The 18,964-nt window shown below is 39.3% G+C and overlaps 1 protein-coding gene across 1 annotated transcript in view; it reads right to left on the bottom strand.

Moving 5' to 3' along the window:
* Positions 1-1,252: 1,252 nt before the first annotated feature.
* CSRNP3 (cysteine and serine rich nuclear protein 3) overlaps positions 1,253-18,964 on the bottom strand; it is a 75,808-nt gene continuing 58,096 nt past the window's right edge. Inside the window, exons 3-4 of the mRNA XM_059927206.1 lie at positions 4,340-4,636; positions 1,253-2,317 (exon numbers count right to left, since the gene is read on the bottom strand). Of these exons, the coding sequence (XP_059783189.1) occupies positions 1,253-2,317; positions 4,340-4,636 (1,362 nt within the window). The remainder of the gene's footprint in view (positions 2,318-4,339; positions 4,637-18,964) is intronic.

Below are 18,964 nucleotides of genomic sequence, written 5' to 3'. Positions count from 1 at the left end.
TGCTTCAGAAAAGTAAGGCCTAGTTTGAGTATTTGGGTAGAGGCCCCCCGTTCAATCAGCTAGTCGCTAAATGGAAATTTCATTATACGCTCATTGTGTAGAAATGGATTGATCACGCTGTAGAAAAAGGCTGGTTGCTGAGGTTCTGTCTCTTCCGTGTTTTCTCAGCCTCCTCTGCTTTTACCGAGTTACGTCTTGAGAGTGGTGAAGGAAAACAGGTCATTTTTCCTTCATAAAGTATCATTGGGTGATTCCTCTATTTAATTATATGAACCTTATAATAGTTACAGATTAAAAAATGTTTTTTTTAATTTTTCATCTCAAAGAGTTCTTAGTCCCCACCCCTCACAAGGTACCGTGAAGGGGCACTAAAGTGCATTTTGATGCAGGGGGAGTAGAGTTTGAAGGTGCTGTCCAAGCTAAGAACCAAGATGATGCTGTTTAAAAAAGAAAGGCAATTCCTTCTACCTCCATCTCTGGAGTCAACTGAGGGAGGGCAATGAACTAGACCCTCACCAGGGGATTGTCCTAACTGTTAACTTTAGAGAAAACTGTGTAAGGACCTGCACATATAGACTCATTTATTTGTCCAAAATAGCAAAAATAGGCCTATCTCACCCTTAAGAAAGTATTTGCAAATCTGATCAGACACGATCATAAAAATGTGAATGGACTCCAGAGGCAATCCATGTGGGCATGCTCGGTGATACTAACTATGTGTCTTCAGTTTAAAAGAACATGCTGCTGTTCGTGTTCATCAAAACATGACTTCTAACTACCATAAATAAAATACGCATGGAACAATTAAATCTTTTTCTTACAATAATTACTTTTACATTAAAAAGTCACCATCATCTTCAGATATATCGAAAATTAGGACTCTAAATCTTATTATTTCCCAGTCTTAGTTAACAATCTTGCACAGGCCCGATAATCCAAAACTTGGAGCTCTGATCTACACAGCTTGGCAGGTTTCACACAGTTTAACAGGTAGGCAACTGTGAGATATGCTTTTTTAAAATTAGCATTTTCTATCAAAACAGTCTGAAATCGTTTAAAATCCTCATAGAGACTGCATTTGTGCCACGGCACAGTCACGTAGCTAGAAGGGAGAAAACAAAATACAGTCTGGAAGATTCACCACGGTCCAAGTTTCCTTGGTCCTCAGCTGAAACCACGATGAGCCCAGCAAATCCAATTAAATACAGTGCTTTAAATAGGAGAAGAGTTGGTCCAAGAATAACTTAAGCTACTAAACAGGGACGGTCTCCACCACGGGCGATTTGATGCACTCTTCGTGCAATCTGCTCTTTTCTGCAAGGCTCAAAGAATCTTCAGCAGGATGCTCTGAAATGTGACTGTCCCCATTCAGTGTAGAGCCAAATCCTTCCTGGGAGGGGCCTTTCAAGTATGAGTGAAATTCCACTTGAGGATGATTGGACCTGTGTTCGGGATATAAGCTATTGCAGGGCACACCGCTGTCATTTTCCGAAGAGGAGCAGCACACGATGACAGAGGGGTTGGCAGCTGGGTAGTGGGAGGCGCCGTACGCCTCTTCCGCTTGTCGGGCATAGTCTACGAATTGCTCCGGGGTCATGGTGTAAGGCACCAGCGAGAGGGTACCGCTTTTGACAGTCTCTCTTTCCGAATAGTTCTCGGAGATCTGGCTGGGAGTTCCTGGAATGTGGCTGTCTATTTGGTAATAGAGGGTTGAAGAGTTGGCATAAAAGGGAGCGTTTTTCGCGTGGCTTTCGTGAACGGCGGTGCCGTCGGAATAACAAAGGACGGAAGGAAGAGGGACCCCCCCTTCGGCATGGGGACCCAAACCTTCCACGAAACTGTCCGCTTTCTCGTCGTCCTCCTCCTCTTCCTCCTCGTCCTCCTCCTCTTCCTCCTCCTCCTCCTCCTCATCTGACTCGCTGGGGGCCAAGCTTTGTGTGCTGGAGTCCGTGACTCCGCTGCAGAAGCTGCTGCCGTCCTCCTCCTCCTCCTCCTCCTCCTCTCCCGGGCAATCTAATTCCTCCGCCGACTGCAGGTGCAGCACTGCAGCCTGGGGTTCCGTTTCAATCTCAAAATTGTCTGCGAGGGAATATTCGACCGAGTGAGCTACAGGGCCCATGGAGCTACTGTGGGCACTTATCTCCCCGTGGCAGCCGTTCAGCGTGGGGATTTGCTGCTCTCGGTTTTTCTCCAGTTCAAGTTTCATTATTGTGTGCAAAAAGTGAGTCCGGACACGGATAGGATTAAATTCAATTCTACCTGCTGTGTTACTACATCCTTCTTTAGTGCAGCCACATGGGAAAGACATTCGATCCACCTTGGAGGGAAGAAGACAGATTAGCCCCCTGGAACTCTTACAAATCAAATAAAAATCCAGTACCTCAGGGCAAAGCCTTTGAATCTGGGATGACTTAAACCCACTTACGCCAGAACAAACGACAATCAAACTGCAAACAGAAACAAAAAGGGAAGTGAAGGCTTAGAACATAAGAGTTAACCTAATTTTAAACCCATACTCAAAATAAAAATGAGTTACGGTGTGTAGTTTTAGTTCATTTATCCCCCCTGTGCTTTCTTTACCTCTGTCGCCGTTCTCCCTTTCCCTCTTCTCTCCATCCCATTAATTTTGCTCCCGTTTTTTCAATGCTTCTGTCCTTTCCCCAAGCTCCCTTTTTTTCTGCTGCATGCCAGCTCACAGGCTCAGTTTCAAACAAACTTACTGCCCTCATCCCCACCTGCTATTTTTAGTCTAAATTACATGACATTCCTCATTCTAGCCAGGAGTTTTTCTTTGCTTGTTATAAAATGAACTTCTCTGCCTGAGGTGTCCAGATTGACACCACCTTAGTATCAAGCAGCGTGATAATTCACTCTCACTGGTGTACCTTCTCATTCTTCTGGATCCTTGGTAGGTGATGCACGTATGCGCTGTAGGCTGCGACGCGTACGCACATTCATGATGGTGACTGGTGGATTTCTGTTTAGTTGCTGGCTCCCCAGCCTTCCCTACCCCTCCCTTAGGCTACAAGCTTCTGGAGAGAAGGAGATGTTCATTTAATCAATATCCCGTGATTATTCGAGTGTCTGGACTCTGTAGATAGAGTGATTAGGTTCAGCAAGTGTTGTTGGACGGAGCTCTTCACTCAGGTGATGAGTGGAATTCTGGGCAATCTAAGGAACTCCTAAGATATCTGCTGGCTTAGACTCCACCTTTATGCAGATCAGAGCACAGGCAACCAGAAAGAACTTGCCCTTCTTTCCACCTTATCCAAGCATGGGGTATTTCCCAGGCAAGAGAGGAGGAAGTGGATTCTAGTACAGTCATCCTGGCCCCCACAAAAAGTAGTAGCGGATGTCGAGCCAGAATCTATAGCTACTTTCTTACCTGTGATTCCCTTTTCTGTGAATCCACCTCAAGCAACTGTTCAACTGATAAGAACTGTCCTCTCCTTTTGTCTGCCTGAGAGGCTCTTACTGAAAAAGTTGAGTTCCTGCATAAAATAACAACCCCTAACTAATCATGGCGTACCAATGATATAGATGGATAGGAACCTGAGAAGCATCTAGTTCAGGGGTTGGTAAACTCTTTTTTTGTAAAAAGGCCAGAGAATAATTATTTTAGGCTTTGTGGGCCATACAGTCTCTGCGACAACTACTCAACTCTGCTGTAGAACTATGAAAGCAGTTATAGGCAACCTGTAAACACACACAAAAAAAACATGGCTGTGCTTCAATAAAACTTTACTTACAGAAAACAGGGTGGCAGGCTAGATTTGACCTGTGAGTTATCGTTTCCCAACCCCTGATCTAGTCCAGCCCATTCATTTTAGAGGTGGAAAAACTGAACCCAGTAAGTTTACCTGACTTGCCAATTTCACATCGTGGCAAAAAGCAGAGCCAGGAGGAGAACTCAGTTTTCTTAAGTCCCAGTCTAGTAATTTTTCCACTAATCTACACTACCTCTAACCAATCATCATTTTATACCCCATGGATGGATCAGAGAATACAAACTTTAAATGTTAGGGATGTCATGATCTCCCTGAATGCTTGTAAGAAGCCAAAATAAGCTCGCATAATAAATGAATCCAAGAGCAAACAATTTCAACTGACAACTGCAGCTTGGATTGCCTTTCACACTATACCATATATATATATGAATATTACATATACCCCTAAATGTCATTGAATTAGTATTTCTCTCTTCTTGAATCATGTGTCTTGCCTTACCCCAGAATTTTCTTCCACGTGTGGGAAACTTCATGACATGGAACACAACTGCCTCTTTAGGGGTTGATGTATAATGTCATGTCTTCGGATTCCCTGAAATCCCAATCCTTACCTGACACTTAATGCCTGCCAGGCTGCAGGTACACGTTTCTGGATCACAGAACACCCGGCAGTCACAGCCACAGTCCTCTCGAGATAGGCGGATGGCTCGTAGCTCATGCTTTTCCTCCACATCAATCTTTTTCACCCCAGAGGCCCGCAGCAGTGCTCTCCGTTTTTTTGTTGGCAGGGGTTGGAGAAAGAAGTACTCATCTACCTCGGTGTTGTCTAAATCAATATCATCATCAGAAATGTCATCCACTGTAAGAGTGCTAGCTTCTTCAGATTCCACGGTGCCATTCTTAGTCATCTAGAAATACAAAGCCGCAAAAAAGAGACTTAGCATGGACAGGGTCTAAAATCCCTACTTCTGCACTTGGTAAGAATGAAGCTATTATATAATAACATTATGTCCCCATAATCCATAAGTGTTTCTGGATAGGTGTGGGAGATTAAGAGGTATAAACTTCCAGTTACAAAATAAATGATTCATAGGGATGAAAAAAATGTTTGTGAGTCAAATCATTTCCTTTTACTTTTCTCTTTAGAGAAATTACAGGAAGGAAAATGAATGTATCAAAATGATAGGCTTTTAAATGGACACAAGACTTGTTAATTGGAACTCTTAACCTCTTAATGTTACGAGGTATAGTTGCTGGAGCTTTCAGCCTGCACGATATTAAAAAAGGCCAAAGGTTACAGATGCCCATCAGTGAAAGCTATCTTTAGACTCAGTTTGTGATGGGCAGATTTGATGTTGGAATAAGTGTGTCCTTGTTCAGAGGTGATAGCATCTTAGTGGAAGCTACTTCCACCTAAATAAGCAAACATGTCCTTGAAATAACAACCCTGTCTTTCGGGCTCGAGAGAAACCATGTACTAGGAAGTAAAATTTTGCTGTCCTGTGCTGTTGGGATTACAAACACGGTTTCCCTACAGAACGCTCCATGAACGAGGGCTTGATATGACGCACTTAGTCAGGTCACTGTGCTCTCAGTAAGACAAGGAGCAGAGGGCAGTGTGGCAGGCTCTTGCCAACAGGCAACCCAAACAATGAACTCCTCCCTTGAAGGAGTTCATAGGAAACTGCCCAGAGCAACACCTTCCGCATAATAGCACCTGTGGACGACTGTGTCTCATACCCATAACTTTTCTGCTTCTGTGTATATTTCTTTTCTAAATTAATTTCATCCATCGGGAAACCCTGAGTCAGTATTTCACTTCCCACTGCCATATCACCACATAATATGTTTTCTTCGTAAAAAAGCATTTAGAAAGAGACATTTTCTCTGAATATGAGCAAGAACTATATTCTGGGAAGCGGCACAGGAATAAATGAAGAAACTCAGTAAGAGATTATTCAAGGAAGTTACAGATAGGGAAGCTATTTTGATTCTTTAACTTTTATATGTATTACTTCATGAACTTCATTAACTGTAATTATGACTATGCTTTTTGATCTTAATAACAATTCAGTTAATACACAGTTAAAATACCCTGGTGACACCAGACATCATTTTCTTATCTTCCTAGGAAAAAGTCCTATATTTAGATAAGAATATTTATTACTGACCAAAAATCCCAATGTGGACAACTCTGAATGTATTGAAAAACAGACAGAAGACTGATCTTTGCCCTCAGGTAGAGGAAACAACACATTAGCAAGTATATATTAAAATATATTGCAAAGGGTCCCTGAAATGCATTGTCAAAAGCTACTAATTTATGTATTTTTTTATATTTCAGAGCTTAAATCTGTGTTCTTATAAAGTTGGGCATTTCTTTTTATTGGGTTTTGTTTCTTGGTGTGATCTGTAATTTATTTCCTTCCTTGGAATTTCTTTATAAATGTATTGGTTAAGCTGTTTTCATTTTTCTGTGATGTCCACTAATAGGATATTACTTTGATTAGTTGCTGTTAGCATTTTTGTTAATTCTTATTTGCTAACAGAAGCATCTTTATATCTGTAAAGATTTGATTTTCTAAGGAATTCAAGTGTGTAATTGCCTAACATATACTCAATCCTCTGTGATAGGTAAAGCTGCATTAACCAACGGGAGGGTTACCTTTCCCGTCTTGTCAACTCTGTGGCATTTAAATTATGTTTTCATTAATTCTTGGCTTGTCCATGTGAACCTCATCAAACTTCTGATTCCACAAGCACATGTAGAATACCCAGGACTTGGTTAGCGTGATTCATTTCAATATATCCTTCCTACTTAATATCCATGTTCTATAATATTTATGTTCCCTTGTGTAACGGGTAACATCACAAAAACAACAAAAAACTTCATTTCGTATCAACAGGGTTTGATTTTTTAAAAAATAATGGTTGTTGTCATATAATACATGAAATCTAAAAGTCAACAAAAAATAAGACTTCAGCAAACATTTAAAAACATGACTTTTTTAAGGCAACATGACTAACCAATTGGCATCTAAGAAGGAAAAAGGAACAACTGTATCTCAAATAAACTACAGATGATGCTTATTCCAATACCGTATGATCCCACTCCTGGGCATATATCTGGAGAAAACTCTAATTCGAAAAGATACATGCACCCCAGTGTTCATAGCAGCACTATTTACAACAGCCAAGACATGGAAGCAACCTAAGTGTCATCGACGGATGAATTGATAAAGAAGATATATATAAACACACACACACACATATATATATACATACACATATATGTGATAAAATATTACTCAGCCATAAAAAAGGATGAAATAATGCCATTTGCAGCAATGTGGATAGACCTAGAGATTATCATACTAAGTGAAGTCAGACAAAGACAAACATCATATGAAACTGCTTATATGTGGAATCTAAAAAAATGATACAAATGAACTTATTTACAAAACAGAAGTAGACTCACAGACAGAAAGGAAATTTATGATTACCAAAGGGGAAAGGGGAGGGGAGGGATAAATTAGGAGTTTGGGATTAAAATATACACACTACTATATACAAAATAGATAACCAACAAGGACCTACTATAAAGCACAGGGAACTATACTCAATATCTTGTAATAACCTATAATGGAAAAGAATCTGAAAAAGATATATCTATATATACATATATATATGAAGATATATATATATATATATTCAGTTACATATATATGTATGTGTGTGTGTGTGTGTATATATATATATATATATATATATATATATATATATATAAACTGAATCACTTTGCTGTATACCTGAAACTAACACACTGCAAATCAACCATATTTCAATAAAAATTAAAAAAATACAATAAAACAATTCCTCTCTCATAAAAAAACAAATATAAGAGCCCTTAGAAATAAAATCTGCATTTCTTATTCCCACACACTTAAATTACAATAAACAGTTTCATTTTTCAATAAAAATTCAATTAAGAATCTGAAAGTCCTTGATACAGAGCTAGCTACATACTGTTCTTACTCTTGTTCAAGAACCCACAAGGGACCTAATTTAGATTTTCAAAAAATTCTCACATTATCATTGAAGTGATCTGGCAAGGTTTTCTCCTCATCTATCCAATATCATCTCTGCCGTTTCTAGTGAAGACTGGAAATATTCTAGTTCATCCCGGTTAATTGGCTTATCTCTTTGTCCTCACAGTTTCTGGTTTGGTTACATAACCACTGACAGATACTATTCTCTGCTGTCCCCTTGGAAGTCCTTTCCCAGCCCTCTCCTCCAGGATATGCCCATTTGCTCCTTTAAAACTCAGGCCAAACCTTTCGAGTTTAAATGCTCCTTTAAATCAGAGTATTACATACATTATTTACAAATGCATTTTTCTATATTAGAGCGACGGGGAAATAAGTCAATGAGCTCTCTATTTCTGTCCACCAACTCATGTTCATCATGCTTTCAAGATCTCGTACAACAAAATCTAGGGAGTCTTCCATGATTTCCTCATCTGTTTTTGCTGACTCCTTTACCCCATGGCCCATCTTCGCAAGAATATTTATTTTGTAAATTTTGTCTCTTTGACATGAGTGATACCTATAAATGTCTTCTTCCTATCTCAAAATAGAATCATTGAATTTTCAGATGTTAGTTCATCAAATACAGCCTCCTTATTTTATGCATTACTGAGGCTCAGATTAATTGTGTCCTCTCCAAGACATGCTTATAGAACCTAATTCCCTGACCCCTATTTTAGCATGCTTTTCCCTGTGTAAAACAGATAGATTCCAAGTTTCCAATGGTACCTAATGCAGTACAGGGACTGTAATGTGGAATTAAACCTCAATGTGTCAAACAAGCTATTTTGTTTACAAAATAAATACGTACAGAGTAACCAGCACATTCAAAGGAATGTTCTCTTTTGAAGTAGATTCCTTAGAAGCCAATCTGGGATTTGGACCATTTCTAGCTCAGTGTTCTTTTCCCAAAGAACACTGCCTTTCCAAGAGCTCAAAGAAAGCTTGCCAAAAATGTGGTTTAAGGAGACCACCAAAGGATCCTGACCTTCAAGCCTGCTTTTGTGTGTGTGTGTGTGTGTGTGTGTGTGTGTGTGTGTGTGAGAGAGAGAGAGAGAGAGAGAGACAGAGAAAAAAAGAGAGATTGGAGGTGGGGGTGAAAGAAAGGTGAGAGAATCAGACGTGAGACGATAATAGTAATATGAATAACAACAGTTTTGAATCTGTGTGTCACTGCTGCAAGCACTTTACCTGCATTAACTCATTGAGCATCACAGAAATCTCATGAAGTAGATATTAGCATTCTATCCATTTAACTGATGGGGAAACTGAGGTACAGGAATGCTAAATAACTTGCCCAAGATCATAAGCAGTGAGGTGTGTACCACATCAGAATCCTAAATATTTAACTCTACAGCTTGGGTTCTTAACTGCCTTGATAATTATACAGATATACTTTTTATATATTTAATATATATTCAGTAATCTTTTGTGCTTATTTTACATTAGGCTCTAAGTGTGTTGGTGCACAAGACATGGGTCTTGAAATCAATGGATGAGAGTAAAGAGAAGAGGAATCTAGTAATTTTAATCCAGTTTATAAGGATTTCCTAGCTGAGCTTGAACACAAGGCATTGAAACCATGTAGGAGTGCCATCTTTGAGGTGGGGCTGGTGATGGGGTGAGGAGGGTAGACTTTCACATCTAAGCTTGAATCTGAAGGTGGGCTAGCAGTTAGCTGCACAGGTGGCGCAGAAGGTATTCCCCACTGAGCAACAACAGCTTCAAAGGCCTGAGATGGGACAGAGCACGATGCATTCATTGGCTTGCAAATCAGCCGGACTGGCTGAATTTGTGTGGCATCCCTTCCTGTCTTGATCCATAAGCAAAGAACAAAAAGGTTAATAAACATCAGGTTTTCAGAAAGTAGCATCTCCCTTCCCCTGCCTTAGCCATTTTACAGGTGAAAAGTAATGACTTAACGCATAATTTGATTTAGTGATCCTAATCTTATTTTATATTTATCTCATATATATGTGCATTTATTTATACTGTATTGGAAGTATCTTAAGGTGTGTGTGTGTGTGTGTGTGTGTGTGTGTGTGTGTGTACTTGCTTTGTCCCAATGATGCTACTTAAGATAGGACTTAGTTCTTGAGCCACTGTGTAAACTTGTCCAGACTCACTCTACAAATGAAAGGACCATAACTTTTCTTAAACAGAATTGAAACGCCTTACTTTTGCAAATCTGTCTGATATGTACTGTTAAGTATGAGTAAACAGTTCCCAAAGCGCAACAGAGTAAAACCTTTGCCCGTCTAAATACATTTGCGGGATGGGACACATTACACATTACTGTCAGAATCAGCGGAGTGATTCTCAGACTATCCTGAATCAAGTACTAGGTCAGGCAGGGGAGTGAGTGAGTGGGGGCGGGTAGGGATTATCAACTCAGCATTCAATCTTTTGGGGTTTTTTTTGGCTATAGAGTGTAGTGGATATATTCCCCTGTAAATTCCTACGAGATGAACTTTTTGATGAATTAAGTGCTTGAAGAAACTAATTTAATGCATAATGATTATGGAGAGGGAAACAATACTGAAAATGTGGATTGACTATAATGCTAAAAACAAAACAAAACAAAACCCACAAAAATAAAAACACTTCCCTTCAGTGGTTAAAAGGTGTTCTTAGTAATAAAATCTCCTGGTTATTACAAAGTTCTTAACACATGTAACAATGACAGTGGAAACAAGGATGTGAAAGAATAATTCAATTCCACAAACACTGATTCCTGCCTATTATAATGATGATGATATGTATAATGAATGGCCCAAGCTACCATAGATTGAAAACCAGGTACTGAACTCCCTCCATACTTTATATAAATTATCTCACCTGATTTGCAAACAATCTTAGGAAGTATTTTTACAGTTGAGAAAACTGGAGCTTTTGTTTTTGTTTTTGTTTTGCAACAGTGCTTTTATCTTTTTTTTTTAAATTGATCTTTATTGGAGTATAATTGCTTCACAATACTGTGTTCGTTTCTGTTGTACACAAAAGTGAATCAGCCACATGCATACATGTGTCCCCATATCCCCTCCCTCTTGAGCCTCCCTCCCACCCTCCCTATCCCACCCCTCTAGGTGGTCACAAAGCACCGAGTTGATCTCCCTGTGCTATGCTGCTGTTTCCCACTAGCTAACTATTTTACATTCGGTAGTATATATATATCAATGCTACTGTCACTTGGCCCCAGCTTCCCCCTCCCACCCCGTGTCCTCAAGTCCATTCTCTATGTCTACCTCTTTATTCCTGCCCTGCAACTAGGTTCATCAGTACCATTTCTTTCTTTTTTTTTTTTTTGGATTCCATATATATGCCTTAGAATACGGTATTTGGAGAAAACTGGAGCCTTGAGAAGATAATTTGCCAAAGTCTAGTTACATAGATAATTAGTGATTGTACTGAGAATCAAACTCAGGTCTGTTTGACTCCAAAGCTTGAGCCAGGCTCACAAGACCAGTTTGGAGTGAAAATTCTTAGAGTAATAGGAAACCTGTATAGAAGAAAAGAAAAGGATACAGTTGCAGCCATGCTCTAAGAGCTGATCTCAGCACGGTAGGGCAGGAGGCAAAGAGCAGACAAGCTTCCTTATAATTACCTCATTCAGAAATAAAAAAAAACTATGACTCATATACAGAGAACAAGAGCTCAAAAAAGAAGACAGGAAGCCAGCTGAAGATATGACATTCTCACCAGTTAGCATTTCCTTTGAGTTTATATTTTGTGGGCTTGTGGAGGTGTTCTTTCTAATAGATATGCCAGCAAAAGAAGCTGGTCCAAGTGACAGCTACCACTGTTGAAATAATGTGTTACTTTTGATTTCCTCAGCTGGCTTTTAACTCATTTACCCTGGCCTGCGTTTAATCAGCATAGTATGCTGCCTAATTTTGTAGTAATATATTAGCGTTGGTAATTGGTTTTATGTATATCTCCCGCATTATACTGTGAATACATTGAGAACAAGGACCATATCTGTCTTGCTCATAACTCTGTCTCCAGCACTGTGTTAACTGCAACCTCATACTAATTGATTAATAAATATTTTTGAATGAATGAGTGAATATCCTTAATCACTATGCTATGCTGCCAGCCGCTGTACTAGGTATCAGGGTTTACATATGTATAACAGTGCTTCCATCTAAGTAGCTTCTAGCCTGCTGGGGAGATGGCCATGTAACAAATATGATACAATGTGGTAAGTGCAACAAAATATATGAGCAAGTTATAGAAGCAGTGGGAAGGAGGAAATGATTGACAAATAAAATGGGAGGGGAGATACAAAGACACGAAGTAGAATTATTTACTTCTTATTCTGATTCCACAGTCTCTATCAAGGAGAAAAACCTTTAAACAAGAAATGGGACAACAGCTAGGAAGGATTTCATGTAAAAACAAGAGGTGGGAGAGAGTGAAAGAGTACTCAGTTGTTTTATGTAAGAATACCCAGGCCCAGGCTATTCATGTTTTAGAGCAATGAAAAAGCTTAACGTTATGATTGCTCAGTCAAATAACTGTGAAGAGTCATAGGGAAAGGAATTAAAAGGTAATCAAAATGCAAGTGAATTATTATTTTAAAAAGTGCTAATTCTAGATAAAATTCCAGAAAAGATGATTTAAACAGATGGTCTGTACATGTGAAAAGAGGGAACAGTGACTGTTGCCTGGGCTCACTAGGGAGAGAATGTCCATTTGTCAAATTAAAGCCCATGAAGAATCTTAACATATAAAACAGACAAAAGCAAGAGTGAGGCACCCAGAGCCCTGACCCCATGGAACATAATTAGAAAACCAGTGATCTAGTCTTGAGATTCTCTGACAAAATTTCTTATGTTCTGTACATGGAAGGATGGAATACAAGATGAGTAATAAGGGTATGGTTGAGTGCATGGATTTTTAGTTAGTTGAAACGTTGAAAATGTTTCAAAGAACAGCAATGCTCGGCTCCTTTGCACCACCAATAAGGGATGTGGCACCTGTTCATCGTATCGGCAGCAGTGACCCACCTGGCAAGGAATCTCCAGGGAGGTCGCTGTGGGGTGGTGACAGAGAAGTCTCCCCCTTTTCCTCTTGAGGGTCACTACTCTGAGAGGGTATCCTGAACTTGGCCCTGTCTTGTTAAATATAGTTTTTGAATAATATATTGGATGAATAACTAAAAGGCAGGCTAATCGCATCTTCAGATGACAAGATTAGGTTCATTAAAATGAAAGACAAAACTTTATTGATCCCTCTCTGTACACCATGTCTAGCACTAAAGAGGATTCTTGCCCAGGAGATGTTAAAAAGTTTTAATTTATGTGATGATGCAGACCTGATTTACCCGGGTTTTGTGTGTTTGCTTGCTTGTTTTTTGTTTGTTGTTGTTGTTTTACTTACCACCAGCATAATATGAACAAAAAAATTGATTAAGGTCCAGAAAGCTACTGTACCTTTAGTGTATACTGTGGATAGAGTGTCCACAACTTGGGAGAATGTAATGTAACATACTGAACTAGGTATGTTACTAATGTAACATACTGTAACATACTGAAATCCCACTAGGAGTACAACGTCCAGATCAAGTACCATATTTTGAGGTGGACATTAATAAATAGCATTATATCCAGAAGAAGGTAACCAAGGCCATAAAGTGTCTCAAAAACAGCAGGATTAGTGAAGAGAACTAGGGATGTTTAATCTTATAGAACAGAGACACATGGAGCCCATCTATATAGCCTATTGTCAAATATTTGCGTGTCCATCAACACTGCTTTCAAACACTTGGAGTTTGGAGAACTGGGACAAGATTTATTCTATGTCCTTAGAGGCCAGAATTAGGGTCAAAAGGTATAATTAGATGATAGCAGTTTTGATCAATAGAAAGAAGAGCTTTCTAACAATTTACAGCTACAAAATGGAATTGGCTTTCTCAAAAAGCAGTGTGCTTTTATATATAGTAGTGTATTTATGTTAATCCCAACCTCCTAATTTATCCCTCCCCACTTTTCCTCTTTGGTAACCATAATCAACTATACTACAATAAAATTTTTAAAAAAGCAGTGTGCGTTGGGTTGCCAGAGATGTATAGTAAGAGGCTGGATATACAAATCTGCATTTTTATATGCAAATACACACACGACATGTATTTGATGAAAGGAATTCCTGGTTACATGCTACGAGCTGGATAGATAACCTGGTCATTAAGGTCTCTGGCAAACTGAAGTAAAACATTCATATCATTTTGATATTCCGTCAAATCTTGTAGTATAATTCTTTGGCTCATTAGTTGTTAATTGCAGGTGGCAAATTGGAACCAGATTAATCATGTCCTTGAAGAACCAGAAATGTTTGGTTGTTTTGTCAGCTAATAAGTATTTCAACAACCTGAATTTACAATGAGTCTTTGGTTTACGTATCACCCCAAAAGTCACCAGAAAAGATGATAATATCAACAATAAGACATATAAATTTTTCATACATTCCTTTATCCTCCCTTCGGGTTCAGACAAACATTGCCTCTTTTAGCGGCCGCTAATAAGCTAAATGAATCCAAGAGTGTGCTGATAAATATTTAACAACCGGGTCTCTGAAAAAAAAAGGGAGGGGTGTTTCTAATTTGTTGTCGAATTTGTTTGTCTAATTGTGCTGTTAGTTTTGTGTTTGGCAAGTCGCACGGTGTGAATACTCCCATCATGGGTGATTTTGAGCTACCAGGGGGAAGAGATGAGCACAATCCTCTTTAGTGAAGAATATTTACAAGCTGGTTACAGCGCACTGCTGCATGAACCCCATATTTTAATCAGGAGAATCAGTTCAACAGATTTCTCCTCCATGAGAAGATCAATGTTTTCTGTACAGGAAGAATGTAGAGGTGTGATTACATATGCTTAAGTTTTCCATTTAAATGAAAATACCAGCAATATTTTGAAAGAACCTATTCTTAATTATATTGCATTTGCTCAGGGCTGAAGCCCAGTCTCTCAGGACGCATCACTTTGGTTAGGTGTGTCTTCTCTGTTCTTGTCAAAGTAGGCTGTACACGTGACGTGGCAAATGGAAATCAAAGTTTTGCATTCAGTGTTGGAGCAGGCCTCCACTGAGGGATGCATTCTGGAAGCACTGGCACTAAGTATGCTCCTGAGTAATCTCTACAGAGGCTGACAAAGAAGGTTTGTAGGAATAAGTGGAGTTTAAAACTACCAAGATCAGCAGATTCTGACCCGTCTAACAAGAACTGTAGTGTAAGGAAATAGTTAAAACCACATCCCCACATTTGGAAACTATAGGTTAGAGATATTCGGTGTCAACCACCTCTCACAAACCTCTAACCCCTCCTATCTCCTAGGTATTTAAGAACTTTATCTGTAGGTTAGTTAAATCACAAGACTCTTAAGAGGATACAAGGGGCAGGGCTGGGGGTGAAGAGGAAGAATTATAATATTGTACAGGTAAATTTCTAAATGAATAACACACAGTCATAAATCTAAGATTTGGGGTGAAGGAGATTTAGATGGAGATATTTTCAAGGTTGCTCCTTAAAGAGAGAGTCACCATCTGGTAACTCTTTTTTTATGAAGAAAGCAAACAACCAAGCATTAGTCAAGGAACACATGAGAAAACTGTATAACCTTGGAAAGCCTCTGGAAATGGTACAAGAGTAGAGAAGCCCTTGATCTTAGAAAGGAGAGGAAAAACAATCAAGGTTGAAAAAACATTGAGAAAGAGAGTCCAGTGAAAGCTGTGAAAACTAAGGTACATTTCCTACACCGAGGTAGTAGAATCCAGTAAGATATAACCCCAGAGGCGATTCGAATGCCAAGGCTCTTTTGAAACATATAAATAGATGCCTAATGCATTTTACAGACCCAGTCTATATATTAGACAATAAAGTCTAATGTAATTGTTCAACAATGTAGTGCAGATGATGAAATCTAAGTACTTAATTCGGAAAAAAGTATAGTATTAAGATGACTGCATTGATTACTGTGAAGAGTACGACATGTTTGAATGGGCTTGACAGGGAAAAAGTACTGTGCTCTGTAATTTAGAAATCTAAAGCTAGTTATTTCTTCTAGGAACATGCACTTTATTCAATAAGCTTTCTCTATTAATTGTTTCTAGGCAATGTTTGGACAACACCAATGCCAACAACAAAAAAGACACACTTGAACCCCCAAAATAAAATTGGATTTGTTCTACAGATCTAATTGCATATATTATTTCTTAATATATCAAACTCATAATTTGATTAAGAGATGAATCACTAAATAAGAAGATATTTTACAATGAAGAGCTGAATTTCTATCCTATTTTGTTTCCAAAGAAACATAATGTAACAACAAGATGCGTGCCTGTGTTCTTTTTACTAATCTTTCACTATGAAGGCCCCATGGGAGGAGGTGCCATTGTATAAGTGGGCTCACTATTTAGAACCTAGAGAGACACCCTGGAAAGACACACAGGTAGAGTGGAAAGAGAAACTTCTCCTTACTCTTCTGGGGCTGTTGGTTCTGAAGTAAGTAGGAAGGAGACTACCCAGTTCCAAGCCCAATGAGTTTCCTAGGAAGGGCTTAGGAAAAAGTTTGATACTGAGAGCTTTGGAAAGTGTTTTTTGTCAGATGCTGCCTTCTCTCTCCTTACTCAATGGGCAGTTCACTGTCACCCACAGAGGACCACCTCCAGGCAAAACCGAAGTGGCAAAGTTTGTCTTTAATAATCCTCCCTTTCCTCTTTGGACCCCCTCTCTCTGCTACTGACCCTCTCTTGCTGCTCCAGCCAAAAAATGGAATCAATTTAGTCACATTTTGTTGCTTATGCCAGAGGTATATTTCAAAACAAACGGCACATTAAAAGTGAAATTTCAAGTATCAGAGTGAAATTTTTGGATAGGTAATGTTTTTGGATAGCTAATGTTAGATTTTGGGTAGTTAAACCTTAGACAAGCATAGTCAATGATATTTAAAGACTCATAAAAGTTAATACACTAGAGGAATCATAATTAAAATATATGTTTTCCTCCATTAATTCCCCCCAGATTTTTTTAGCCAGTGAGTCCACATTGCTGTGATCTTTCATTAGTTTTATGTGACATGTGTTTCTGAGTTTTTGAATACTTTCAGTATAGTGAGGCTTAGATCAGATCACCTCAGAATCCCATTGTCTCTTTGCTTGATATTCATTTGGAAGGAGTGATGATGTCCAAATGCCTTTTGTTTATATCTTCACCAAAAGGGAAAGCTGCATGTTTTCAGTTATCAATGACAAACCAAGACATGACACCCACTCGGATGAATGCCTCTCCAACTTCCAAAACTAAGCACAATGACAAAAGTGAATCAATAATAGAAGCCTCTTTTTTGCTTCTTCTTTAGCTTGTTAAAAATAAAAGGGTAGAAGTAACTGAATACAAATTATAGTATCAGAATATATCATTGCCTGGTATGGAGGAAGGACCCTGCAGGTGTGTAGCTCCCCCTAATAGCCATCGCACGTACAATGTGCTTCAAAGGTCACCACAATAAATCTTCTCGCAGATAGAATTACAGTCCCCCAGCTGTTAAAAAACCACTGCACACAGTACCAAACCCCGGAAAGGGACGACTCCCTACAGGTACAGAGATTGTCTTTCCCAACACCTATAGGGAATAATCAATTAATTTTAGAATAGTAAGGAACAAGATAATAAAACCAGTTTTCTATTGAGTGAGTCAGTTACTTAACATCTTTGTGCCTCTTTTTCTTCGGCTGTACACATGGTCTCATAATTTACCTACCAGTGGGGTTTTGTTAGGGTTAAATTAAATAATGTTTATAAAATGCCTGGCAAATAAAAATCACTTAATGAATAGCAGCCATCACTATTGTTCTGCCAATATTTGAATCTGGAGAATGACTTCACCCTTTGGGTAGGGTGTAGAGTTGGTTTGCAGCGGGTTAGAAAGGCAGAGGGTGGATTTCAGAAGCAAATCTGAGCATTATCATTAAATTAGGCTACATGCAAAGCAATCATGGAGAACAACAGTAATAGTGTCTTGCTACCAAAAAAATCTTCAGAGACTTTCATTGAAATCTGTCAAAAATACCACCAAAGGAAATATGAGACACACTTTAGGCTAGGTTGTGTCTAGCTTCATTTAAGCAACTGCCTTCTTGTAAATTGGGAACACAGCACATGCAAACATTGCAAAATACATAAAAACAAGGTGTTTTGAAACACACATCACACCTCTGCCAACTGACTTCATACTGGAAACTAAAGGTACAGGTAACACAGATGTGCTTATGGTGCTTCTGCTATTTAACCAGTGATCCTTTATGTTTAGCACTCTGGATTTCCTAAGAAAGATTTCCTTTTTCATTAGATAATGATGGGAGAGCATTTTCTACGTATTGATAGGCTGATGGATCAATACAAACATAAAGAGTGTCTCCGCTTGAGGAAAAGGTTTTCTGAGCTGTGTTTCTCTCCACTTAACCTCTAAGGTGGCACAACAATAGTTATCTCCACCTGGACCTCTCCCAGACATCACTTTGATAACTCAAAAGCCTCTCAAAACAGTATCTCTAAAAAACGATCTCATTACATAACCACCACCGCACTGCTCCCCTCCCCCGACCCCCGGCCTGAACCTGCTTCTCTTCCTGGATTCCTTGTCATATCCTCTCTATTGAGAAAAGTAATATCACCCTCAACCCATTCAGTTTTGCAAGCCAGAAATTCAGGAGTCATTCTTGACAGTCCCCCTCTTTCCCTTCCTAATCCAACCCATCATCAAGGACTGTTGATTTTATTTCCTAAATTACTCCCTCTGTCCATCTCTCTTCCTCTCTCTACCATCAGTCTAATCTAACCTACCATCATCTCTCTCCTGGACCACTGTAATAGCCTCTTACCTGGTCTGACTCCATAAGCTCCCCCAACATGGTCACCCCTGCCCCCGAAACTATCCTCACATCATAGCATGAACCGAATCACATTACCCTGCCACCCCCAACCCCATGCTTAGGACTCCTGTACGACTTTTGATGGCATCAGGATGAAGAGGAAAAAAGTGCCTTAACCAGACTTACAAAGCCCAACCGCCCCCCACCCCCCTTCACGGTACTCTACTCTCTTCATCTCTGCTCCAGCCATGCTAGCCTCTGTGTGCTCACCGTGATTCCTCC

Source organism: Balaenoptera ricei, chromosome 7, assembly GCF_028023285.1.
Source record: "Balaenoptera ricei isolate mBalRic1 chromosome 7, mBalRic1.hap2, whole genome shotgun sequence".
In the NCBI taxonomy this organism is placed as follows: domain Eukaryota; kingdom Metazoa; phylum Chordata; class Mammalia; order Artiodactyla; family Balaenopteridae; genus Balaenoptera; species Balaenoptera ricei.
The sequence above is the reverse complement of the archived record's forward strand: the minus strand, read 5'-3'. Positions and strand labels throughout refer to the sequence as shown.